General features: G+C 41.0%; 1 protein-coding gene across 1 annotated transcript in view; it reads right to left on the reverse strand.

The window, feature by feature from the left end:
- The window catches only part of ppp1r16b (protein phosphatase 1, regulatory subunit 16B), a 100,948-nt gene that overhangs the window by 20,367 nt on the left and 53,724 nt on the right, over positions 1 to 26,857 (reverse strand). Inside the window, exons 3-5 of the mRNA XM_026166817.2 lie at positions 19,428 to 19,498; positions 6,225 to 6,370; positions 2,488 to 2,591 (exon numbers count right to left, since the gene is read on the reverse strand). Coding sequence (XP_026022602.1) covers positions 2,488 to 2,591; positions 6,225 to 6,370; positions 19,428 to 19,498 — 321 coding nt within the window. The remainder of the gene's footprint in view (positions 1 to 2,487; positions 2,592 to 6,224; positions 6,371 to 19,427; positions 19,499 to 26,857) is intronic.

Here is a 26,857-nt window from a genome sequence, read left to right on the forward strand (position 1 = left end):
ATCCCAAATCCTCGAGGCGCAAGTCACCGAACCCGACCCAGGGACGGGCCCACCAGGGCGGCTTTATGTTCCCACGTCCGTCAGGTCACGTGTTCTCCAGTGGGGTCACACCGCCCGCTTTTCCTGCCACCCTGGACTTCATCGCACGATCTCCTTCTTGCAACGTTACTTCTGGTGGCCCTCCCTGATAAAAGACACTAGAGACTATGTGACCGCCTGTCCCACGTGCGCTCAAAACAAGCGTCCCAACCAACCGCCGTCCGGGTTGCTCCAGCCTCTCCCCACTCCTGGCCGGCCCTGGTCCCACATCGCCCTGGACTTCGTCACGGGGCTGCCGTCCTCTTCAGGTAACACAGTAATACTAACCATTGTGGACCGTTTTTCTAAGGCTGCACATTTTGTTGCCCTCACAAAGCTCCCGACCGCACTGGAGACTGCTCAACTGCTCACGGCACATGTGTTTAGGCTGCACGGCATCCCTGACGACATCGTGTCCGACAGAGGCCCTCAGTTCACCTCGCGGGTTTGGAAAGAGTTCTGCACGACCCTGGGCGCAAAGGTTAGTCTTTCATCTGGTTTTCACCCTCAGACCAACGGACAGACGGAGCGTGCCAACCAGGAGCTGGAAGCTGCCCTTCGCTGTGTTGTCTCCCACAATCAAGGCACCTGGAGCGACCAGTTACCGTGGATTGAGTACGCTCATAACAGCCTCACGTCGTCCGCCACGGGAATGTCGCCGTTCGAGGCTTCTCTGGGGTACCAACCGCCGCTGTTTCCTGCTCTTGAAGGCGAGCATGCGGTCCCCTCTCTGCAACACCACCTCCGAAGGTGCCGTCGGGCCTGGCGTACTACCAGAGCGGCCCTGCTCCGAACTAAGGAGCGAAACAAGGCCCTCGCTGATCGCCGTCGGACCCCTGCCCCTGCATACGCCGCGGGTCAGAAGGTATGGCTGTCCACTCGCTTTGTGCCTATTCGCGCTGAGTCTAAGAAACTGGCGCCCACCTTCCTTGGGCCTTTTGAAATTGACTCTGTTGTCAACCCGGTGTCTGTTCGCCTGAAGCTGCCGCGCAATATGCGCATACACAACGTCTTCCACGTCTCTCAGGTCAAGCCCGTGCTCTCCAGCCCGCTGTGCCCCCCTCTTAGGGCCCCTCCGCCCGCCCAGCTTGTGGATGGTCAGGAGGTGTACGCCATCACTCGTATTATGGACTCTCGGCGCCGGGGACGGGGTTTCCAGTACCTGGTGGATTGGGAGGGCTACGGGCCGGAGGAACGATCCTGGGTGCCCCGGTCGGCTGTCCTGGCCAAGGAGTTGATCCGGGACTTCCATCGTCGGTATCCGGGTAAGCCTGGTGGGTCGCCGGGAGGCTCCCGTTGAGGGGGGGGTACTGTCATGGTCCCCGTGCCTGCTCGGCTGGCCCTGTGTGGCTACATGTTATGTTTTGTCTTTTCTCTCTCTCCTCTCTCTCTGCTCGCTGCCTGGGCGGAGCTCATTGTGAGCTCCCGGCCTCCACCACCTGTAGGCAATCACCTGTGGCTCCTCACCTTGTTTGCTCCCGCTACTTAAGGCAGTGACTGAGAGCACCTCGCCGCTGGACTATTGAATAACGCTCGTCAGTGCTACTTTAGCCTCAGCCAGTTTTGAGCTCTGTCCGTGAAAGTTCCGTGCTAACCCTTGTTCTCTGTATGCAGATTTCTCGTGTTTGGTTTGGAGACTCTGGACGCTTTTCCCGACCCCGCTCTGCACCCCTGGGAACCCTGGCCCCCTTCTCCTTCACCTGTATATAGTGCACCTGGAGTGTGTAAATAAACCTGTTTTTCTGAGATTTCAGTCTGCGCCGAGTCCTCCCTGCTCCTCCGTGACAATTAAACTGTGCCTGCCTGCTTTAAACTCCACACATAACCTGTCACAGCTTTATTCAGACTAAAACAGCAGATCTATACAGCAATACATGAACTTTGCTGTCCAGACAATGATTTTTAGACTGGATACAACTTTTAACTTTTCTAACATAAGCTTTAAAGTAAGGTAGCGGTAGGCTGTGTTTTCAATAAGTCTAAGAAGCTGAGGCTGAGTTAGCAAGCTAGCCTCTTCTGGTAAGTCTCCTGGCGTTTTGGCAAAATACACAGTTGTCGACTAGGAATGAACAGATGTAACCAGGGAAGGAAATGAACGGGTTGAACTAAGTGAATGTTGTTTTTCCTGGAAATATCTTGTTCACTGGGAGTCTAAAAAGAAAAAGGAAATGTTTTACAAAAAAACTCACATGTGCTGGTAAAGTTAAAGTTACATTTAATTGGAATAATCCCAACATAAACGTACTTTGTGTAACATCATTACTCCTGCGCATAACTATGTAATCTTCTCTCAATTATCAGTCTGACAGTCTGCAGACAGACTGAATCTGATTCTAAACTTACTAAAAGATTTTATCATCTGTCTAACCTTCCTGTCAGTAACTTCCCCTTTAAGCATTTATTCTCTACCTCTGTTGGCCATGGCCGTCTCAATGATGTCCAGCGTGGGATCATCTTCACACAGGTCGTAGGGCATGTTCCCATCGGAGTTGACTGCCAGCAGATCTGCGCCACTGTGGGAAATGAGCGGATGAATATTTCAACAAATCCAATCAGAGTTAATAAATGCTCCGAATGTACAATATGCAGGGCTAACGACTCAATGAGAAAAAGTGTTCAATATATTACATTTCATAGCACCATCTGTGATCCTCAAAAGTTTAAAAATAACCAAAACAACTTGAGTCATCAGGGTAACGCCGCCCTGTTTTCATGTCCCGACCTACTGTAACACACAAAGATGCTGAAAACTAACAATCTATAACTCAAAGTCTTGGATGGGGATGACAAAACAAATGTGCATTGCACAGCACTAACTGAAGAAGCTAATTAACGTCTTTCAGCCCAGAACAAATGACACTGCCTCATTCAGCAGTTTTTAACTTCATCCATGTCACAGCACGGTCGCTTTGACGAGTCCTGCACGTCAACAGATGGCAGCAGTGTGTTTGTGTGTGTGTAAGTCTCTGCATACAGGCTGCAGTTCAACCCGTCATGTTAACAAGCAGAAACAATACCAATGTGTACACGTGCAGTATGTTAATTTGCCTGTTTTGTCTCTTTGTGTGTACATGTGTCGCTGTTATTGCTTCATTAGGATGCAATTAAAGCCTAATAAACTCAGTCTAATTAAATCCTAATTAAACATGTCCACAATGTGTGAACTCATGAGTCATCTATACTTCTTACACGTATTTGCATCCAGTCAAAGACAGTAACAAGGACATTTTTCCCTATGGGAATTTGGGTCAGTGTTACTGAATTATTAACAACATCTGCATATCAAAGTTGGATAATAATTCAGTCTCTGTCATTATTAAACCACTACACATCCTGCGGCTGGAAATAATTCAGTATTATCCTTTACTGACCTTCAGTGGGTTTGCTTTATCTTCAAATATCATTATAACACTGATTTTTAGTAGAGGATAGTGTCATTTCCACGATGTTTTTCACTCTTTTTTTGTATAATTTGTCACAGCTGTTAGGTGCATTAGCATTAATTGTTGCTTCTGTTGATTTTGGAACAGAAAAACCTAATCTGTCTGGACAAGAAAAAATCAGGTTCCTCAAACTGCGTCTGTGGCTCATTGGGGACAGTAGCTGCAGTTATATCTGTATATTTGACAGCATGGCAACAACATGCCATGCTATTAAGTTTAGAGTATCATGTAAGCACATGTTTTTGCCTGGGAAACCATCACAGCCATTCATTATACTGCTGGTCAATTTAAACTTTCAACCTAAAGTGGATTCATTATGGTTTAAAATAACCATGATTTATCTTATACTGGCCCCTTAGCAAACTTTTTAGCTTGGGGCTCTTTAAGCCAGGTCTTCTGATTGGCTGTCCTTTACAAACAGAAGAGCTGAAAAGCAGGTGGGAGGGGCTTCCATATTAAAATCCTCTCTTTATAACATCATACAGATCCAGGAGCACCCAAAAAAAAGTTAGAAACAGCGTTTCAAGCCTCCTCGGGAAAATCTGTCCCTTAGTATGAGCCCACTATCACAACAAAATGAACAATAATATGGGAAACCATAACAGACCCACCACAAAATCAAATTGTATTGTTTATTCTGTGGACTGTAGAGCTATTCATACATCTGATGTTCACAGAAATCTTTATATCTTGTCACTATATCATAACTGTAAGCCTCCTCTCATGAACTGCAATAATGCAAGTGAAGTTTAGTAGAAATGAAGCACGTCTTTTAAACTTTATGACTAATAGTTAACAAATTAACTACATTTTGGTGCATTCAGTCTCGAACTGCAACTGTTCGGTTTGTTTATTTTTGTTGTTTTAATGCTGTGACGTGCTGATCTCAATATTTACCCAGAACTGACATGTTGAGCTGAATCCAGCAAAAACCTGATGTCATATTGTTACAGAGCTACTACAGGGAGTGCAGAATTATTAGGCAAGTTGTATTTTTGAGGAATAATTTTATTATTGAACAACAACCATGTTCTCAATGAACCCAAAAAACTCATTAATATCAAAGCTGAATGTTTTTGGAAGTAGTTTTTAGTTTTAGCTATTTTAGGGGGATATCTGTGTGTGCAGGTGACTATTACTGTGCATAATTATTAGGCAACTTAATAAAAAACAAATATATACCCATTTCAATGATTTATTTTTACCAGTGAAACCAATATAACATCTCCACATTCACAAATATACATTTCTGACATTCAAAAACAAAACAAAAACAAATCAGCGACCAATATAGCCACCTTTCTTTGCAAGGACACTCAAAAGCCTGCCATCCATGGATTCTGTCAGTGTTTTGATCTGTTTACCATCAACATTGCGTGCAGCAGCAACCACAGCCTCCCAGACACTGTTCAGAGAGGTGTACTGTTTTCCCTCCTTGTAAATCTCACATTTGATGATGGACCACAGGTTCTCAATGGGGTTCAGATCAGGTGAACAAGGAGGCCATGTCATTAGTTTTTCTTCTTTTATACCCTTTCTTGCCAGCCACGCTGTGGAGTACTTGGACGCGTGTGATGGAGCATTGTCCTGCATGAAAATCATGTTTTTCTTGAAGGATGCAGACTTCTTCCTGTACCACTGCTTGAAGAAGGTGTCTTTCAGAAACTGGCAGTAGGACTGGGAGTTGAGCTTGACTCCATCCTCAACCCGAAAAGGCCCCACAAGCTCATCTTTGATGATACCAGCCCAAACCAGTACTCCACCTCCACCTTGCTGGCGTCTGAGTCGGACTGGAGCTCTCTGCCCTTTACCAATCCAGCCACGGGCCCATCCATCTGGCCCATCAAGACTCACTCTCATTTCATCAGTCCATAAAACCTTAGAAAAACCAGTCTTGAGATATTTCTTGGCCCAGTCTTGACGTTTCAGCTTGTGTGTCTTGTTCAGTGGTGGTCGTCTTTCAGCCTTTCTTACCTTGGCCATGTCTCTGAGTATTGCACACCTTGTGCTTTTGGGCACTCCAGTGATGTTGCAGCTCTGAAATATGGCCAAACTGGTGGCAAGTGGCATCTTGGCAGCTGCACGCTTGACTTTTCTCAGTTCATGGGCAGTTATTTTGCACCTTGGTTTTTCCACACGCTTCTTGCGACCCTGTTGACTATTTTGAATGAAACGCTTGATTGTTCGATGATCACGCTTCAGAAGCTTTTCAATTTTGAGACTGCTGCATCCCTCTGCAAGATATCTCACTATTTTTGACTTTTCTGAGCCTGTCAAGTCCTTCTTTTGACCCATTTTTCCAAACGAAAGGACGTTGCCTAATAATTATGCACACCTGATATAGGGTGTTGATGTCATTAGACCACACCCCTTCTCATTACAGAGATGCACATCACCTAATATGCTTAATTGGTAGTAGGCTTTCGAGCCTATACAGCTTGGAGTAAGACAACATGCATGAAGAGGATGATGTGGACAAAATACTCATTTGCCTAATAATTCTGCACTCCCTGTATTCCTCACTGCATACATGACCTTTTACAGCCTAAGGCAGTGCCATTACTCAATTTTCCTGAAGCATAATGAGTTAAATATTAGATTTCATAAGAACATATTTAGACTTTCGTGGTGCTGGTCTTTATCTCAGACAAGATAAGGGCTGTGCTGCAGGAAATCATGATGTATCATATCTTTATGACTTACTGTGCGATGAGTATCTTAACAAGTCCTGCGTGGCCACAGGTAGCAGCAGCATGCAGCGGTGTCCACAGTTCGTTGTCCTGAGCGTTAACACTGGCTCCTCGGTCCAACAAGAGCTTCACCATCTCCTCATAGTTGTCTATGCAACACTGTATGGAGAGAGAGAGACAGAGGAAAAGGGAGGGAAGGAAAGGAGGAGTAGGACAAGATTAGATTTGGTTCAGGTTTTAGGAAATATTCAATAGCCCAGTATTTTCAGGATTTGAATTTCAGTGTGGGATTGTGGGTACTGCACATAGAGGAAGAGAATGAATGGATGGACCGATGGAAGACACAACAACAGAACAATAAAATATGTGCAGCTCACCACTATCCCCTCCTTACCCAAACAAGTGGTCACCCTTGTGGAAAACAGTTAACCCCCAATTTTGAAATATGACTTTAAAGGCCTGATCTAAAACCTTGGGGGGGGGAAAGTAGTAAGGAAAATACAAAAAAATATGATGGTTTGTAAAATAACATTTCAGCATCTTAATCATTCAAGAATGACAACAAAACCATAAATAAGTAAGTACCCATTTGTGAAATCTATATAGTATTTTGTTAGGCTATCCTAGAGTACAAATCTAAGCAACTTCATACACATTCATCCTGACTTCTCAGCCATTGTGTGGGTTTGTTTCCTGGACAAAGGCAGAGGGTCACAAAGTATTTTGCTTGTAAAGCTGGGTGTGATTACAGGGTGGAGAGGAAAGAGAATTTTCCATGAAAACCATTCTCCAATCAGACGGCTGTCAGCAGCTGCAGTTTGCTCCATCAGAGCTAATTAGTGAGTGTGTCAGTAACAACAAATTACTGCCACAGATAACAAAAAACAAGAGAGAAAGAGGCAGGAAAGTGCTGAAGAAAAGGATGGAATTACTTTGTCACAGTGGGAGGGTCAGATATTATCAGAAAATCAAGACGTTCAGGGAGAACAGTTTGTTTCCAAAGTCTGAAAAGGGCATGTCAGCTAATGCCTCTGTTATTGTTTGCGGTGGTGAATCTGGTCCATGACATTTTTAATCAAACCTTCCAAACCAATTTTTATTTTTCTGCTTTGTTTTGTTTGTTCATTTTATACCAAAGAACCCTTGGACACCTTTATATCAAAGGAAATGAGACATCTGTCACACAAAAAAAACAAAACAAACAAATGCAAAATCACCTTTAGCAAATTGTTTGCTGACAATCCTGCTAAAAAACCCAAAAGTGCTTCAATGAAGAAAAAAAGGGGGGGGGCGGGAAAGAAAATAAAAGAAAGAGGACTGGCAGCAAATACAAAAAAAAATAAAGATAACAAGCAACAAAAGAAAGAAAACAAAATACATCCACTCAGTAATCCGCTTATACTGTGAGGCTTTGGCGAGCAGCAGCCATCTCAGCATGTATTGGAAACCACGATGTTAACACACAAGTCTCAAATTGTTTCCACTTTCTAAATCCCCGATTGCAATCCATCAAATCACAAGCTCCTCTGTTCAACTCCTATGTGATTATATTCTGACTTCAATTCTGCAATTTGGGTAAAAATTAGTCAAAGTTTGTGAACTACAATTTTCTGTTAGCTCACCATCCCATGTCTTCAGATTATTGATAGACTCTACTTTTCTGCAGTGTAACACTTTCTAAAGTGACATTTTTTTGCACCGTCTTCTCAAACGTGAGGGTTTTTCGGCTCTTCTTTATTTCATCTGATTGCGAATTGTTTACTTGAGAATATAATCTACAAGGAAACATTTTGTTGCATGCACAGGTTAAACCTATGCGCTAGTTATACGATGCTAATCACTTCTGAGCAGAAAAAAAATAGACATTTTCTGTTAAACCAACTGTATGCTTATTTTTAAGCGGCTATAGGTCGTTTTACTTGTATATAAGCAGTTTAATTAGAGTGAACCTGCTGTGCTCCATATTACTTTTCCTTAGTAAAGCCTGTCAGCCTCACTCTCTCATACAAAGCTCCCTTTCCTTAAAGGCCAACATCCCTTTAAGCCATTTTTCTTCATATTGGCTTCCAGTCCCCTGGCTTCTAAACAGAACTCATGACTTTTGAACACCATCCACTCCACATGCCACTGTGAAGGTTCTGAAACAAACAAAAAAACGAAAACAAAAAAAACATAATTTCTTGATGTGATTTGATTGATTAGCATTCAAATATCTCAGTGAAGACAGAACAAAGATCTACCACAAAGCAAGAAAGCATGAGACAACAACAATAATTTCTCATTCTTAATAAGAAATGATAGTTTCTGGCATCTGTCTGTGCAGGTAATTATTCAATCTGGAATAAGAGAATGGACTGTTGGTAATAATTTACTCATTAACTGCTTAATATGGCATTTAAGGTGGATTTGATGTTTAATCCGCAGACAATATAGAAGCTAAGTACAGGGTGGGCCATTTATATGGATACACCGTAATAACATGGGAATGGTTGGTGATATTAAAGTCCTGTTTGTGGCACATTAGTATATGTGAGGGGACAAACTCCTCAAGATGGATTTACAACTCACAATGTTTAAACAGGACTTTAATATCACCAACCATTCCCATGTTATTACGGTGTATCCATATAAATGGCCCACCCTGTACTGTAACATCATCCATGGGTTTCTGGAGGCTTGTTGTGAAGCAATTATACTTTCGCCATCTTGGTTTTAAAGAACTAGATGTGACTACGAGGGTCAAATGTCACTATGAAACCACTCACTCATTAACTAACAACTTAAATCTGCCGTCTATGGTTTAATCACAAGCATAATGGCGTAGTATAACAACAGTGATGGTAGGAATAATATCAGTAAATTTTTCTGTGACATACAACTGTCATATCATAATATCAATGGCACAGTGCAGAACAGTGTTTAAAGCCCAGGCATGCCCAACAACGAGAGCAGCGTGTCAGCCTCCAATGATGATTTAGTAAATAGTGAACATTAACAACCTCCAACAAAAGAGCAAATGTTTGATGGGTTAGGGTTAGAGGTTACAGGTTAGGGATTTTCCATTTCAATTTTATTATGTGCAAGCATAGTGCAGGGTCCTGAAGAGTTACAAGGTTAAATTACTTGAGTTATTGTTACTGTTGAAATGTTGAGCATTTCAGTGGAAAAGACTACCTGGGATACTTTTGTGCTTATGCTTTGTATGTATACCTGTATCTCTAATATTGCACTATATTACTGCTGCTGGCACCTTGTGGCAACAGATTCCAATTTTGAATCAGGGCGTCTATGATCCATGAGCTCACTGGAGAACAGAAGGATGGAAAATGCGTTCATTTTGTTTGCACTAATAAATGCTGCTGTCTGCAAGCTGCAGTCACTGATGTTCAGTATTTTTTTTTCCTGAACTGTCAGAAATGCTGCAAATTTTATTGAAATATTCTGTTAAATTTTCACCTCTAATATTACATTTGGTACCTTTCAAGATGGTCGAGGACAACTTACGAGCAATGAACAAAACCACAGTATGGATAAAATAACAGCTGCAAGACAGCATAGAATTAAAATTCACAACACACCAAAATCAAACAGCATAGACATGTTTTCAGAGATGTTTTCAGGCTGGCTTTAAAGACAGGGACAGGATCAATGTTGCAAATGTGGTGCAGGAGAGAGCTCGAAAGAAGGCGGAAAGCTTTTTGGTAGAAAGCTCAAAAGCCCAAGGTGGACAGCCAGGCAGCTGGTATAATAAGAGTAACAGAGGAGAGTACAGGAAGGAATGGCAATGTGCAGAAAGTGAGAGAAAAATGAAGGTGCGAGATTGTGGAGAGAGTTGAAAGTAAGAAGCAAAAATCTTAAAATTAATGCAGCTGCTGAAGGAAATGAGTAATACGTTCTATGGAAGGAGTTCTGGCTATGAACAGCTGAACCCTATAGAGAAGTTTAAGATTTTTACTTTAATAAATATGATATATAACCAGAGCACGTCCAAGAAAATCAGTACTGATGTACAGGATGTATGAAGCCGACCAATATCACATTGGTAGAAATATGCAGGCTGAGTGATATTATTGATGTGCGTTTCAAAATTTAAGGCATTATGGAAAACAGCAACTAAGCTCTTGATCTGGGAAGGAGGAACGATTTGAGAAGTGGCAACGCACAGAGCGAGCTTAGCACATTTGTTCAAAAAAAGTTTTAGTTGCCCAGTTGTTACACCACTAACAACTGGGCAAGGTTGTGAATTGAAAAGTTTTCACTATACATGCTTTACAGACTTACAACAGACTTGACCAGACTTTAATCTCTTTAAAAGAATATCATGAGAGATTGTATCAAAAGGCAGAACTCAGATCAAGAAGCAACCCAGAGTCGGCTGCCATCAGAAGATCATTTGTGATCTTGACCAGGGGTGCCTCTGTACTGTGAACTGGCCGAAAACCAGACTGAAATTGTGAGATGATTGTTAGTAGGGTATGAATAACTCTGCAGAGCAACATTCTTTTTTGTTTGTTTGTTTTTGAAAGAAGAGTAATGTATGGTAATTATTTTGGTTGAAAGGGTCTTCTTAAGAGTCGAACTTATCAAAGCTGTTTTAAGAGGTAGGGGGGGAAAAGGACAAGATTTGGGAAAAGTAAATTATGTCAGTTATAAAAGGAGTGAGAGAGAATCAACAGGACTTGGCCCCCTAGTTGACAGTGGCTCTGAGGTGTAGTGGTTAACACAGTTGTTTTAATGCATGAAACATCCCCAGCTGGAGGCCAGGAGGAGACCTAAACCCAGCTGTGTTGATCCCTTGGGAAATAAGGGAGCAGCTGAAAGCAGCTAAAAGCGCCCGTGCAACAGTGGTGACAGAGCTTAAGTAATTAAGCTAAAATGTCAAATTAAGTATAAAAAAGTTTTAATGTCAGGGGTGTAAAGTAGTTAGTAAAATGTTTTTCTCCATCTCTCTCTAATGTCTCTGTTACACCCGCGAAGCAGTTTTCACTTTTTCCACTTAATAACTATACCCAGTAATGCCAGTGGCTCCCTTTTTACACTCTGCATCGTCTTTTAGCAGCGGTTAGAATGAACGTCAGGACTTCTCAAATTTCCCCCTCATCTTTGAATTTCCACCATAATCATCATATAAACGTTGGGAGGTCGAGGTGCAGAGAGATTTTTTCTTTTTGTGGATTTGCATAAAAGATGAGCTAAAGTGCAATCTCCAGAGATTTCTAGTATCTCAGAGTAGGAGTGAAAGAAGGGAAGGCAATAATACAGAGCGAGGCAAAAACATAACTATAAGCCAACTGGAGAGAAATGCCAAGAAGAAGAAGCATGAGGGGCAGATTAGAAGACAGAAGAAAGTCACTTTGGGATATGTAAACAACAACCGCAGACTCCATTCTTCAGCATCATTTACATAGAGTCCCTGCTTTCAAGTAATTTTAGAAGAATTAGCAGCCTACTCTACTCAAACTCAGAGACCAGAAACCTGTGTTACATTTGACCATAAAGAAAATCCCTTTAGGATCATTTATCTATGTCATGAAACCAACTATAGCTCAGCTGTGTCTGTGAGATGATGTGACAGCTCAGACTGTTACCTTCTGTACCCCATACAGTACATCCCCTCTGGCTCTAAAACAAACCCTCAATCTCCATTCTTTCCATTACTTGCACTCCCTCTCTGACGCTGCCTTCCAGCTCTCTGATAAAACTTTAATCTTAATGCTCGAACAACAATAAAAAAAAAAAAAGACTTAAACCACACTGACGTAAGAGAAACTGATTTGTGTACATTCTTTGGAGTTTTGTAGTGTTGACTTACAAGGCTGCTCAGATAAGGCACATCTGACACGAGCGTGTGATGGTGGGGGAGTACGTGAATTAATATACAGCACAAGAGAGGAAATGAAATTACAGCACAGATGCCGAGGACAGGCAGCAGGAAGACAGATAAGAGGTAAAATGGATGCAAAGAAGAAAAAAAAGAATGCTGACTGGAAACATGTCGAACTGACAAACACATCCTTTCAGAAACGTTTTAGTGCAGGGGAAGATTTTCATTCTGAAGATTATCGATGAGAAGTTACGAAATGAGGTTTTGCACCTGATCTGCAGAAAACCTTACAGGCTGTCTGTTTAGTTAATGATCATTTTGGATGGATTGATCATCATCAACATAAAAACATAATCAACAATTAAGACAGAGATATGGTTTGAAAGAACCAAATACAAGTTTAAAGCAACGGGGTTTCTTCTGATGGTAAAGTTAGCAAACTTAGTAAATGTATGATTCTTGTGCTGCTACCCCAAAATAAAAATATCAGTGGTTTTAACCAGGAAGTGAAACAAGAAGTCTGGTAAGTCAATGTTGGACTAAATATGAAGTGAAACAATCCAAACTTATTATTGGCCTTGGACTAATAATAAGTCCATATACACACACACACACACACACACACAAAATGGCTATAGCCTGGAGATCCAGGACCCAGTCGCAGAGCGCCGGAGGAGGTGCGCTCAGACGTTTCTCTTTTTCTCATGATGCAATTTTTCCTTTACTATCAATGATGCAAATAGCGAGGCGTCAGACAAAATTAGCAGGAAGGAACAAAGTATCTTTATGACCTCCTTCTGATGCTGCCAAAAGCAGAAGTGGTATTCTGTGAAGGCTGCTCTATGTATGTCAATGACTTCCAGTGTTAATGTTAGAAAAGAAACCAAATTCAAAGGAAAAGAGAAGTGCATGAGTCACACATCTTTTTTTTTTTAAACGTGCGCGTGTCAGTTGATGCATGTGTGAGCATATATGGGGATAAATTGATAAACTGGTAATTCAGTGAACAACTTATGGGTTTCATTTTCCATCCGAGTCTGGTAATTGGCAAGCTGCAAGAGATAATTAAAAAAAAAAGTGAACACAAGCTTGTCAAAGACATTCAGTACACTGTGTTGGCTTATTCCAGCCGGCGGCAACGTCCTGACAGATGTCATCAGAATCAGAAGAACAGGCTGCAACCTACACACAGCAGCTAACATCTAGGCTAATCTCTCCAGCCTTCTGAATACACCCACATGCTTAAGCCCACCTGCTAGCTAACTGCTTGGCTAATCTCATTTCCTGTGACAAACAAAAAACACACACTTTCACCCACGAGCTACGAAAGTAAAGACAATGAAGCAAACAGGAAAATAATGTGCCATTCATGCAAAGCACTGAGAATGGGAGCATGGTTCAAACAAAGGCCCAGATTATTTCTGTGTGCCTGGAAAACAACGGCAACAGTCTTACCGTGGGCTGAGAGGACCACAGCTCGGGTCGAGGAGCGAAACGATGAGGAAATAAGACCAAGTATTTGAATAGGGGCAGAGAGGGCAGACGGTGACGGGCCTCGTACTTAAATCAAAATACCGAGGGGTTAAGTGAGCAAGAGCAGGGCCAGCCCGCTGAGACTACAGCTGATATAGCAGGAGACTAGAGGCTGAAGGGGGTTTATATTTTACTATAGCTAGAGGAACTAATCCAAATAATAAAGAGTACATTAATATGAATGAATAAAAATAGAGATGCCTTGTTGATGAACTGCAGAGAATTAAATGAAATGGATTAAGAAGTGGGGCATCAATGGATCACCATATACAGCCTGAAAAGCAGATTTCAGGAGTGCAACACAATTTAAACGCCTCCCGTGTCTCATTTCCTCTGGGTTTTTTCCCCCGCCTCCATCTCACAGGCATCATACTGCATCTCCAAAGAAAAAAATGCATATAAAAGTATAGTATATCAAAGAAAGTATATTAATAAGAAAGAAAGCAGGTTATTACTGAATTTTGGAAGCAGAGTATAAGAAGATGATGTCGAATGGCTGGCGTGTCTGAGTCCTCCAAGGCTGAAGTAATGAAGAGCTGAATGACTAATGAAGAGTGTGGAACCACACAGGAATGCCGACTCACAATTTTACAGCTCAGCCTGATCAAACCCTGCAAATGATTATACGGCACGAGCATCAGTCATATCGCTACCAGTCGGTCTCCCTGCATAAATATCTGCCTGAACACAGCTAATGTTTTTTTAATGCAACTCCAGCAGTCTGTTGCTGTTCGGGGTCATCGTGCCCACTCGACAACATGGAGGCCCCCACCGAGCAAAACACTCAGAGCCGGAAAACAGCTGTGGCTCGCCCAAATATGGGACAACACAAGGCAGGTGTGTTTAGGAAAAAAGAAAAATAGAAAAAACGCTGCCTTCCTCTACCTCAGAATAGCTTCAAATCAAAAATATCCTTGTTTACCTCCATTAACTGCAGATTTCAGATACTGTAAAGCACTCCAAAGGTTATAACATCACCTTAACAAAAGAAACGGATACGATTTATGGTACATAACACATGTATGTAGATAATATTCCAATAGGGCAGCAGCGTTCACTCAGGGCGTCAGGAAGACAAACAGTGTCTGTTTCTGAAAAAAGCTAAGACAAATTCAGAAGGGTTGGATGAGGTGATTCATTTGTTGCATCATACAGAAAAACAAAGTGCTCATTTTACACAGAGCCATGAATGTGGTTTCCCCCGATTTCAGTCTTTATGCTAAACTAAACCGCTGCTCATATTTACCACAGAGGCATGAAAGTTTTATCTTTTATCTAACTCTCAGCAAGAAAACAAAACGTCAAACGGTAAATAACTAAGGATTTATGCTTGAAGCTAACAAGGGCCTACAACAGTGTGCTAGGTGTCTGATATTAATGTTTTGACTCACTCTAACCCTTTACATAGAGTACGGAGCTCAGCAGGGAGATTTTGATGTAAAAATCCCAATAACTATGAGCGATTACGTAACCATTAAACGCAGACTTACTATGAGCTACAGCTCTGTGAAACAATGGTGTGAGCTCCCCCTCGTTTCAACATAAACGTGTTTTATTCACGAAAAGAAATAAAGCCACAATCCTAAATTGAAACAGCGATGTCTTTGATTAGTGGAGGTCAACGTCTATGCCTTTGTGGCCCACAGATACAATCAATCAATCAATCAAACTCGAATGTGTTTGGAGAAAGAGAAACTGAGTATTACCCAAAGAACATCATCCTCACAGTCAAGCATGGAGGCGGAAACATGCTTTGGACTATTTTTCTGCTAGTGGTACAGGGCAACTTTTCCACATGGAGGGACCAGTGTGAATGGGACAAGGTCTTCCAGCATGACAATGACCTAAAACATATCACAAAGGCAACAAAGGAGTGGCTGAAGCAGTGGCTTAGCCAGTCTTCAGACCTGAAGCTTCCTAAAACAACGGTCCCCAACCTTTTTTGCACCACGGACCGGTTTATGTCTGACAATATTTTCCTTTAAAGGCAGCTAAATTGAATTGAATTATAGGTCTTTAAGGTGTCGCAGATAAATACAACAAAATAAAACCAGTAGCGGTACCAAAAAAAGGAAGATTTATTCATAACACACGGGAAAAGACCGAGGGAAACAGAGTTAATAATAAAAACCATTTTTAAAAAAAAATAACGCTAAAAACCAATTAAAACCCTGAAAGCCATAGATTTTAACCCGGGCCTCAACTCTCGCGGCCCGGTACCAAACCTCTTATGGCCCGGGGGTCGGGGACTGCTGTCCTAAAAGATTTAGAGAATTTAGAGAAGAGCAGTGGGCCAAACTCCCAGCTGAGATGAGACAAGAAATGTCTTACCACTTGCCAACAAGGCTTTCTCCAACTACTAGGCCATGTTTGGTTGGGATTAAATTTTAACTTTAAAAAGAAAAAAAAAAAGCTGAAATTGTGTTTTTTCTGGAGTTTTGGTTGATATTCTATCTCTGTCCCTTAAAATGAAACCACCATAAAACCTTTCATGTCTTTGTAAGTGAGCAAACATACAAATTCAGCAGGGGATCAAATAATGATTTTCCCCCAGTGTATGCTTTACTATTGTACTCGACAAGCTTCCTCATCAAACTTGTCACACTTGACCCCCTATAGCAGGGTGCTTGAAAATGACACCAGAACACATTAGAGGCTCTCACCGCTGTGTTTTATTACATGATTATTTTGGCACGAACATTTACCCACCAGAGTGGAAGCTACACCCCTGAGGCTCATCCACTAAATGGAACATTTACCCACATTTGGCAGTTTGCTGGGTGCTAATTTGAACTCTGGATGTCAGAACTTATGAAATAAAAGAGCAGTAAACATGTTTAAATGCTGCAAATCACTGTAGAGTAAAACTGTTATTGCCTGTATGGCAGTACTGTAATACTGTGCATGTGCATATACTTAGCAGACAGAAACAGTGAAAGCAAGTTTTTCCCCCTCAGATATTTTCAGGGTGAGCCCTCTGAACTGGCAGGCTACTACTTCCAATACAGCAGTTTTCCTTAAAATGAAGGACTGAGGCTGTGTTTCGTGTCCACGCTCCACTCACATTTACGCAAACAGACAAATGCATGTACGCTGATTTTAGACATCCCAGCTAAAGGACTCTGGATGCATTCATCGAAAAAACTGTAGTAAATACTGCAGTGTGTGTAGCTGTGTTATTGTACATACAGTGACCCCCTGCAGGACGCCTCCTGATTAATGTCTCGAGTCAGTGAAGCGAGACCAGTCCAGGACAGGTATGACACTTCATTTAGAGAACATCACTGCTACCTTCCTTCATTTATCTCACCTTCTGTCGGGTGTCTGTGTGTGTCTGTATGTGTGTGTATGTGTGTGTTCTCACACTCATTTCTTTCCCCAACATCCATTTCAGTATCTAGTTTACTGTCTCTGCTTAATCTAGCTTCTGAAAAACAAGATGACAAAATGAACACAGAAGAGCATTTGTGTGAATTTCCTTTGTGTGACTGTAATTTTTTACAGTGTGAGCGCATGCATGTGTGCGCGTGTGTGTCTGTATGTGTGTTGCTATTCATAGTCACGAAAAGGTCTCATCTTGAAGACACTGGCTGACCCATCCAAATAGCAGATTACCAGGTACACACACATTCAAAGCTGAAAGGTCAATCTGATCTCTTGGCAGCCCACCACTTTTAAAAACAGCATTCACACTGTTGGTGACTGATGGACTTCAATTTTCTCTTCCCCTGTTCATTTCACCGCCTCTCAGCAGGAGCCTGGATATTAGGCTGTGAACAACCAGGAGAGAGAGAAAAGGACGGCTGTTCGAGCTGAAGCAGACTGAGAAGCTAAAGAAGGAGAGAGGACATAAACTGTCAGGGGTACACTGAAATTGCACAAGGAGACAAACGAGAAGAGCGGGGGACGAGGAGCTAAAGAGCAGAGGGGAAGCCAAAGTCATAAATAAGCATCGGGCCTTCTGAAATGTTTAAATGTCATCACTCAGGAAGTCAGATTTGTTTTTATTTTACATTAAAATGTGACCCCACTTGGGGAAGGTTGAGAAAGTTTGATGACTTCAACATTGTAAACAAATGCTTTTTCACCCATAAAGTTGCCATCCAGACCTAAATAAAATCTAGAGTTTACTCTACGAGCTGCTTCAGCAATTGACATTTCAGCTCAGGAGGGACAAACAAACCGATGCAGTGAGCTATACCAGCAAGTTTATGGCCATCCTGCTCCTTCAATAATCCAGCTTCCTGCAAAATAAAATGTTCTCTCCTGCTCCCATGTTTCCAGGAATCTTTCAGCTCAGCGATGGACGCTGGGACTGAATAATGGCGATGTCAGAAAACCTACAACTGGGGTACAAAAAAGTTTATTTTTTAAATTCAAAGGCTGACTTTGTTTACTGAGAAGTTTAAAATGAAAAGTGACACGCAGAATTGATTTGGTTGAGGGGGAAGCTTTGATTATCATGTCAGTAATAGCTTTCATTAGCAAGTGAAAACAGGCCTCACATCCTCTATGAATATCCGACGGCAAAAAATGATTCGTTTCCCCAAAACTGAACTCATTTCCGGACTATTAAAAATCATTTTTTCAATGTCAGAAAACCTCAAACATTAATTCCCACCCAGGCAAACCTCTCTGGAAATTATTTCATTACATTAGGGGCGATCGTGGCTCAAGAGTTGGGAGTTCGCCTTGTAATCGGAAGGTTGCCGGTTCGAGCCCCGGCTTGGACAGTCTTGGTTGTTGTGTCCTTGGGCAAGACACTTCACCCGTTGCCTACTGGTGGTGGTCAGAGGGCCCGGTGGCGCCAGTGTCCGGCAGCCTCGCCTCTGTCAGTGCGCCCCAGGGTGGCTGTGGCTACAATGTAGCTTGCCATCACCAATGTGTGAATGTGTGCGTGAATGGGTGGATGACTGGATATGTAAAGCGCTTTGGGGTCCTTAGGGACTAGTAAAGCGCTATATAAATACAGGCCATTTTACCATTTACATTTCAACAAAGAGATGGTGATGGCGGAGGTAGAAAAAGCCTTGATGTTACAGCGTTCAATGAAAAACACATGATCAAAACAAAGAGATTAAAAAACGTTTTACACATATTATGTGTCTAACAATAGTAAATGTCAGCGCTGCCCCAATTAAAATGATTAACGGTGCATTTTTCTGAACATTTCCTCTACCTAATTATTATTTTCACCTCCCCAGTTGGTGCCTTTTTTTGCTTCTTGAAGGTCAGTGGTAGAGGTAAGAGACTGTCACAAAATACAGGAATACTCCACTGAGGTGCATATTTTTAAAAGGGCTGCATATAAACCGAATTCCAAACATGTTTGGATTTCACATGAAAAATAAATATAACCAGACTTTAATGACTGGCAAATCTCATAAATCCATATTGTATTCACAATAGAACCTGTTGGATCCGTTACCAAATAACCAGTAATCAGTTGAAAAATGTTTGTCCAGCTGTTTCTTTTAACTTTTCCAGCCTTTTGTTGCACCCTTACAGCTTTTGTTTGATTTATCGCCACCATCAAATTCAATATGAGGTAATATTTGTCTTAATATTTGTCGATTATGTTCAATCGTGAATAAAATATAGCTTTATTTTTCACAGCATCCCAACTTTTTTAGAGCTGGGGGTGTATATGACTAAAAAATGCTCGTAAAATACTGACATATTCTGCATGTCTTAATCAGGAAATTCAACAATCAGTATAAAAAAACTGGATTAAAAAAATGAGACTCAAATTATACATCAAGTTCTTAATCTTCTTTTAAAAAAACAGGCAGAGTTAAAACACATCAGAAAAGTCAAAGATGGACATAAAGAAGGACAGGTGGAGACAGATAATCTTACCTGATGCAGAGCTGTAAGGCCGTCTTCATTGCAGAGGTCTGGACTCACATTGTTCCTCAGCAGGTAACGAACTGTTGGCAAAGTGAAGAAAAGGAATATCAATAAAGCTGAACGTTGCACATACACTTCCAGGATGTCTTCGAGTGCTTTGAAAAACTGCACTTCCTTTTATAAATTTATCCCCTTGCTTTCGCATAATTAAAGTCCATTTTGTGGCTGAGAATTGAAAGATCTTTTCGTTTCTTTCGCCGCTTGTGAGGCACGTGTGTTGCGTGGTTATTCGGCTGTTTGGAGAATAAACAAATTAACAGATCCAGGTTAAAAGCACGACAACACCCTATATACCTTAATTCCTTTTAATTGCTGAAGAGGCTGCAGGTGCACTTCAACTTAACCTTTTAGTTAAGGGGACATCACCAATCAATCTACAATCCATTAATCCTGCAGTATAATCGTGATGCATCTCTGCAGGGACAATCTCTCAAATTATCAGCCCAGCCAGGATGTTACTCAACTGACCTTGGAAATACAGAGGAATGGGCGAAGGGTGAGGTGGGGATTGTTGTGACGGAAGATGGTGATGATGTAACAATGCCTGGGATTACACAGTTAGTCTTCCCAGACAGATAAAACTGCCACAATTCACAACATATCAAGTGCCAGCTGTCTGATTGCTAAACCTGCCGGCCTGAACAGGAAGTGGCACGTAGGGCTCCTCTGAGTGTCATAATTACTCCTGCTTTTTTTTTTTTTTTTTTTTTATTGGGGGGGGGGGTTGTGGCTGTCATCTTCCCAGACAAAAGACACCTCGTGAGTGGTTGAATCAGATTATGATGCTGAACGCTGAGAGAGAGACATGAGATGGTAATTATCACATCATGGCTCTGTACACAGTGACATCACACAGCATGTATATATTGTAATATATCTATATCACTAAAGCACTTCTGGATGGATGCAAACTGCATTTCGTTGCCCTGTACCTGTGCATGTGCAATGACAATAAAGTTGAATTCTATTCTATTCTATTCTATTCTATGTGCACGTTTCACAATAATCTTTGTACAGCTGTCTACCTAAATCAGGCTTCACTTTCTCTATAAAGACTATTTTAAAATCACATTTTCCTTTTTCTCATTTGACAAATTTTGATGTGAATGCTCAGATGTGCATTTTTGTTCTGTAACAACTGATCTTGGCCACTAAAAATGTAACAACAATTTCCACAGATGTTTAAAAAATAAATAATGTGTCATGAATTCAAGCACTTTACACAACAAGATGCCAATCACTCATATTCAGGAATGCAATTATCCTTTTAAACATCAAAGTAATTACACCGATTGGCAGAATTATCCGTCTCACACGGTAACATTTATCTGCCATGCTGACAACTGTAACATTGTTTGCTCCACATCTGGTCATCTAATGGGGAGAGATACCCAGTATCTTACCACAGAAAATGTCAATCAATACTGAGCAGGTCCATTGTCCTTTACTATATAACCTCTGATTTAGATTCAACTCTAGTAAAGTAATTAATAAAGAACAGTCTGTGTGTTCTGTGAGAGGAGAAGAAAAAACTTAATCAACCAACCAACCAATCAATAAACCCGTCATCTCAAACTGTAAAGTGTATTGTTGGGGGTACAGAGTACTAATTGAAACCTGCCTAGCTGAATGTATCGACATTTTGTCAATATTTCACTTCTCTGCTCATTATAACATCAATATGCGGTTTAGATTGCGCCATCTTTTCTTTATTTTGAGCACGAGTATATTTCAGCTCCTTTCAAGAACCTTTTGCATGAAAAAAACAAGCAGCAGATGAAAAGCAGGGTCTTCGGGAGGAGCTGTGCCTGGCATCTTTTGGCAGAAATCTTCTGAAAGTTAAGAACAGCTCGAGCTCCCAGGCGAACGCCCATGATATGACCTGCATTTTTTTGTGACAGCTAATAAAGAGCAGGGAGGCAGAGTGCGCTACAGAGGGAGGTCACGATAAGAAGCTGAATACAAATGGAAGTGGAAGGTTCAGTATTTAAGCACACTGGCTGAGTTGTTTCCTCTATGTGGGGGTTTAATTGAAGCACTGCTTAAAAATAATGGCAGATTGTCATAATGGAAGAACACTGTGCTCTGAGTAAAATGTGGCTCAGAGAGTCCTTTTTCCATAATAAAATAGAATGATTAAAGTGCAGCCATTATCAACCTATTTCTATTACACAGCTTCCTAAAACCTGCATTGATTAGACCTCAGTTAAGCTTTTGATATTCACCCACACCACAGCAGTATAACTGTTATATGTTACTTTGAACACTTTTGGCATCGTCACAGTACGTCTACAACTTGAGTTGCTCTTAAAACCCAAAGACGCTGAACCAAACCAGAGAAAATGGGCTACTGCAGCATCACGCACTTGTGCAAAATCTAAGAGAGGAAATAATGATGAGTGCTCAGAGAACTGAACCAAGGTTATACAGTGCAAGCTCAGTCTGACTGCATCCCATAAACGCCATAAACACTTCCTTCGTTTTCTTCCATTTTCCTCCCCAGTGACATGGGTGGGAAAATATAATTGCTCTGCATTAATATTTTATTGGGTGGCCACAAGTTAGTAATGCATTAGGAGAAGATAAGTGAGTGTTGGCTAGACATTACAGTAGCAACTGACAAAGAGATGCACATGTATGACTATCAAATGTAATAAAGCTAAGACTGTGTGGTTGATGGTGAGTGAAGTACTTCTGCTTTTATCTCCAAGTCCTTAATTTAGCACTTGTAAAAAATAAATAACTAAATAACAATAATAATTTGCATATATTGGAAATTTCTGGGGGTGACCATGAGTGCTTAGAAAAACTTGGCAGATCTACGAATCCATGCTAACAACAGCTCACAGGGAAATGAAATCATTATCCAGCTTCCCAGTTTTGGTTCTCCAATCCAGGCTTTTTAGGAGGTTCTATATATAGTCTAACAACATGTGTTATTATATACACGCATAACATTTACTTCACAATGAGTTAAAGCAAAAACCTGCTTATTGCCTTTTAATAAGGCTCAGGAAACTCACAAGTAAATGGTGACTACAAGATGTAGAATGTTATTTACTGACCGCGCTAAACATTGCTCAGCAATAAATTTGAAAAATGTTGTGAGGTGGAATCGACAGCTTTGTTCATAAATACAGTTTTGTTTACTCTGAAAGTCTGTGCCTAGAGACTGAAGGCTAATATATATGTCAGACTAAAGCTTTATGGAGATTAGCACATTAGCGATAAGGTGAGTGGTGCAATCGTCTGGCAACAAGCGTGACAAACATTGCGGGATATTATGATGCGTCGCAAAAATAAGATCAATCCAAATCAAATGTATCTATGCTTCATGCATGGAGCTCGTCCAGTGTGCAGTAAGCAACAGATTCAGTGTCATGTAGCCACAATTGAGTTATCATGTGCCCACACCTTACCAGCTTGTGGCCATGAGTTATTGATCTTTTCCCACCTATGTTGCCATGGGGGCTCTGTAATTTGCAGCCCTGTGTTGTTACAGTGTACAACCGGATTGTAAACACGAAGCCTCAGAGGAACTATGGGACTAACATCACTTTGCAGCTGCATCCTCTGTTATTTTCTTATAATGAGAGAGGGATTGTGTTTTCCTGGATTTCAAAATATAAAGGTCCTTCATTTGGCTAGGTGCGCAGACTATAGCTGAATATAAATTGCATCCATCAAGCACACAAAGTTTAAAAAAAAGGCCCCCGTTCCAGGCAATTTCTTTATATTAAGGAGATGAAATGTCTGATGTCAAATGGAGTACCTCAATATGTGTCTAGTCATATTAGAGTCCCTGAGGATTCAGTGTGATCGACCACAGCAGAGAATAACAGCCCCCTCGTAGCTAAATATTTCTGCTAAGTAACAAATCAAGCACCGACTGAATGCCGACACATGCCACTGTCTCTTCTAATTTCAGACTGAGTTTAAATTGCCACTAAGGCAATCAAAGACAAAAACTATCTATTAAAATAATTCGATTATTTGAGAATCTTACGACAAACTCACTTTAATATCTCTATTTTGGTCATAGGACGTCTGAAAGAAAGCAAAATATAAAGACAGATGAAGATATAAACGCATTCAGGATAGAACCCTCATCCACTTTATTTACACTTTCCTGATTCTTATTTTACAAATTAAATTGTCTGTATGGGGAAGAGAGGGCTGCCTACACAACACCCACCTCCTCCTGTCTGCATGCCAAAGGGCCCTTGAGCAAGAAAGTGAACCCAAAGTTGTTCGGGATGGTAGACGAGTACCTTGCATGAAAGCTCAGTTGCCAGTGCTATGTGAGAGTATGTGTGAGCCAAAATGTGTAAAGCACTTTGTGAACGACTAAAAGGGGAAAAAAGGCACAATACAAGTCCATTTCCCTTTTTCACTACACCCACGAGTTACCGACCGAGTGTGATGAGTGCAAAGCTGTAATGAGAGGACTTCAGGAGGTCATGAAAGAATATTGATTTTTTTTTCCCAAAGTAGCTATTCCCCTTCTCTTACATGCAGGGATGCTAGAGTTCAGCTGCAATCTAGTCCCAAAGTACAGCTGGGAGGTGCTCAGCATTTTCTACAAGGAAATACTCACAGATTTGGTATAACCAGCCTTCTGGTTGAATATGGCCATTACATGTTTAGGCAAGAGGTGTGACCCAATACTTTTGTTCATATAGTACATTTCATATTCATAAGGTAAAAAGGTTTCATTTCACAGAATATTTGTTGGAGCCACGTGCCTCTCATGCAGCTTTGCATCACAGACGAACACACTAACCAGATCACAGGCTTAAGGTCCCACGGTACCACTGTTTGCACACACATTAATGGCATGTGTGTAAGCCAATAAATCAGCCCCGTCTTTACAAACTACATTAACTGGCCGTTCATTTCCTATTAATGGAAATCAGAATACATTTACCTCCTCAGGCAAGTCTCAAATATGTTATTCTACCGATATGTTGAGCAACAACTATCACTCTTCACCGACCCCGCTATTAATCTCCCTCAATCTCATTCTGCTGTAAATACTACTTCACCAGATACTTGTTGAATTCATGCCGTGGCGTGCTGAAGTTGTCCTGGCAGCCCCACATCTTTTTAATCTTTAATTTCTTTAATAAGTTAATTAAACATTTGTCCACCTATACCTCCATCTATAGGTGTGTAAAAACAATTACACCTTACCGATGCCCATGAGAAATGATTGTGAGCATGTCATTTCTCCTTCACTTTTTTATTTGCAGGTTATCCTCTGCATTAACATACTGTCGACACACACATTGTCTTTCTCATTGTCTAAGTCTGGAAAAGCAATCAGAAGGTGCCAGTTTTATAATAGTGTTTGTCGGCAGCAGAAGTCTGATAGCTGTGGAAATTATACATTTTATAAATATGTGAAAATCCACAAATGCGCATGCAGACAGCGCAGACACACTCAGACACATCAGACAGCGTAATGTGCCATTGGTTTTTAGGCTGAACTGCATCGATGCAAAATTGCTCTGTCTGTGACAGGGTGAATATGCTTTGGAGTTATGATGTGCGACGATAAGAGAGGTGTGAAAAATAAAACGTCAGACAACAATGGATGCAATCCACTAGAGGAGTGTTGTCACTTAATATTTATGAACCATGCTATTGGTATTTTATTTCAGCTATCATTTAATGTGTATTTTATATTGTTGTGTCTGGCCTGTCTGACTCGATTTGTGTTAGAATTCATTAAATTGCTCATGAAATTCAGATTCTTTACAATTTATGCAAACTGTAGTTTTAATAAAGCATATAAAGGGCAGAGAGTGTATAAAGTATAGGACCATAGACCTTCTAAAAATCAGAGAGAAAGACACAACAACAAACAGAAATGTCTCAACAAACAGGAGCATATTTTATTTTCTCGTTGAGCGTGTCCACACTTTAGGTAGCACAACATGCAGCTGTAGTTTAAAAGAAATGAATCAAATTTTCTACATTTTATTTGCATCAATATTGTTTTGTGTATATGTGACTTAGTGATGCTGTTGTGACTGACTCGTCTCATTTCAAATAAAATTCCACTGAGGTCAAATCTCCGTGACGTGATTTGCAATAACGAGAGACTTCAAAATAAACCCCCTACCAGCTGAAAGATCGATCGCTGAAACACTTTTAAAATAAAAAACCACAGAAAGCAAACATTATCATCAAAAAACCCACAACAAATAACACCCTTTTAGCAACATAAACTAATTACCATACTGTAATTAACAGATAACTTTGTGAGCATTTTAGCTGTCACAGGGGACTAAAAACGAATAACACCAAAACCTCATAACTTTATCTCTATAATTAAAATTATAAGCTCTGTTAAAAAGTCAATTAGCAGCTTTAGTAAGCTTCAACAAAAAACAAAACAAAAACAAAAACCAACAGGTTTTTAACTGAACTGCTTGACTTACTTTCCAAGTTCACTTTTTAGTTAACTTGCGTCTCCTGTGTCTAATTGTCAGAAAACATTGTAGCAGTTTAAAGGACCTGAATGTTACTGAATGTATCCATTTTCTTAACCACTTATCCAGCCAGTGTCGTGACCCCTGAACAGATCACCAGTCGATCACAGATTTAACAGAGACAGATTAACCCTCGTGCAAATACTCAAAGACGTGAGTCGACTGTGCTTGAAAAAAGAAAGTTCAGCAGTTAGGTCACGTCTCTCCTGAAAAAAAGATCTCAATCACAATAAGACTTTTACCTGGATAAATGAAGGAAAGCTGGCTTTTATTCAAAAATCTCACACTCGGATCGACGTTTTCTGTCTGAAAGAAGTTGCAATAATCTAACTATACAGGCAGATCTTTCTCTTATTTCTAGAAAGAACCACATCATCATTTCCATATACCAATCAGCTGGCCTTATAATGCTGAACATACAAGAGCACGAGTGATAAAAACTGGAACACTGAGATGGCTGCTCTACTTTTGATCAGCAGCACATGGACTTATCTCACTGATGGCACAGCCGTTTTATGACAAAGGGAAAGGGGAATTTCAGAAGATACCTGACATATAAACCGTAGAGTGAGGGCATAAGGGGTAAAATGCAGTCATAAGTTATACAGACAGATTCTGGAGTACCAAAAGATTCACAGGAGGGAAAGAAAAGCGCAGAAAGTAAAATTGAGTTGGCGACAACCCATGAATGTGATTCCTATCAGTCTGTACCAGTACCCTGTGGGACGGAGCAAACACACAAACAGAAAAATCTTTAAAAAGCAATCCATTACATGCAGGAATCACCATGGCAATTATCTGCATACCGCACAATCCACTAACACAAATCCCATGCACGTCTTCCTGGGTGGGTCCCATAAATTCCCACTGAGGGAGTAGACG

This window comes from Astatotilapia calliptera, chromosome 5 (genome assembly GCF_964374335.1).
Source record: "Astatotilapia calliptera chromosome 5, fAstCal68.1, whole genome shotgun sequence".
In the NCBI taxonomy this organism is placed as follows: domain Eukaryota; kingdom Metazoa; phylum Chordata; class Actinopteri; order Cichliformes; family Cichlidae; genus Astatotilapia; species Astatotilapia calliptera.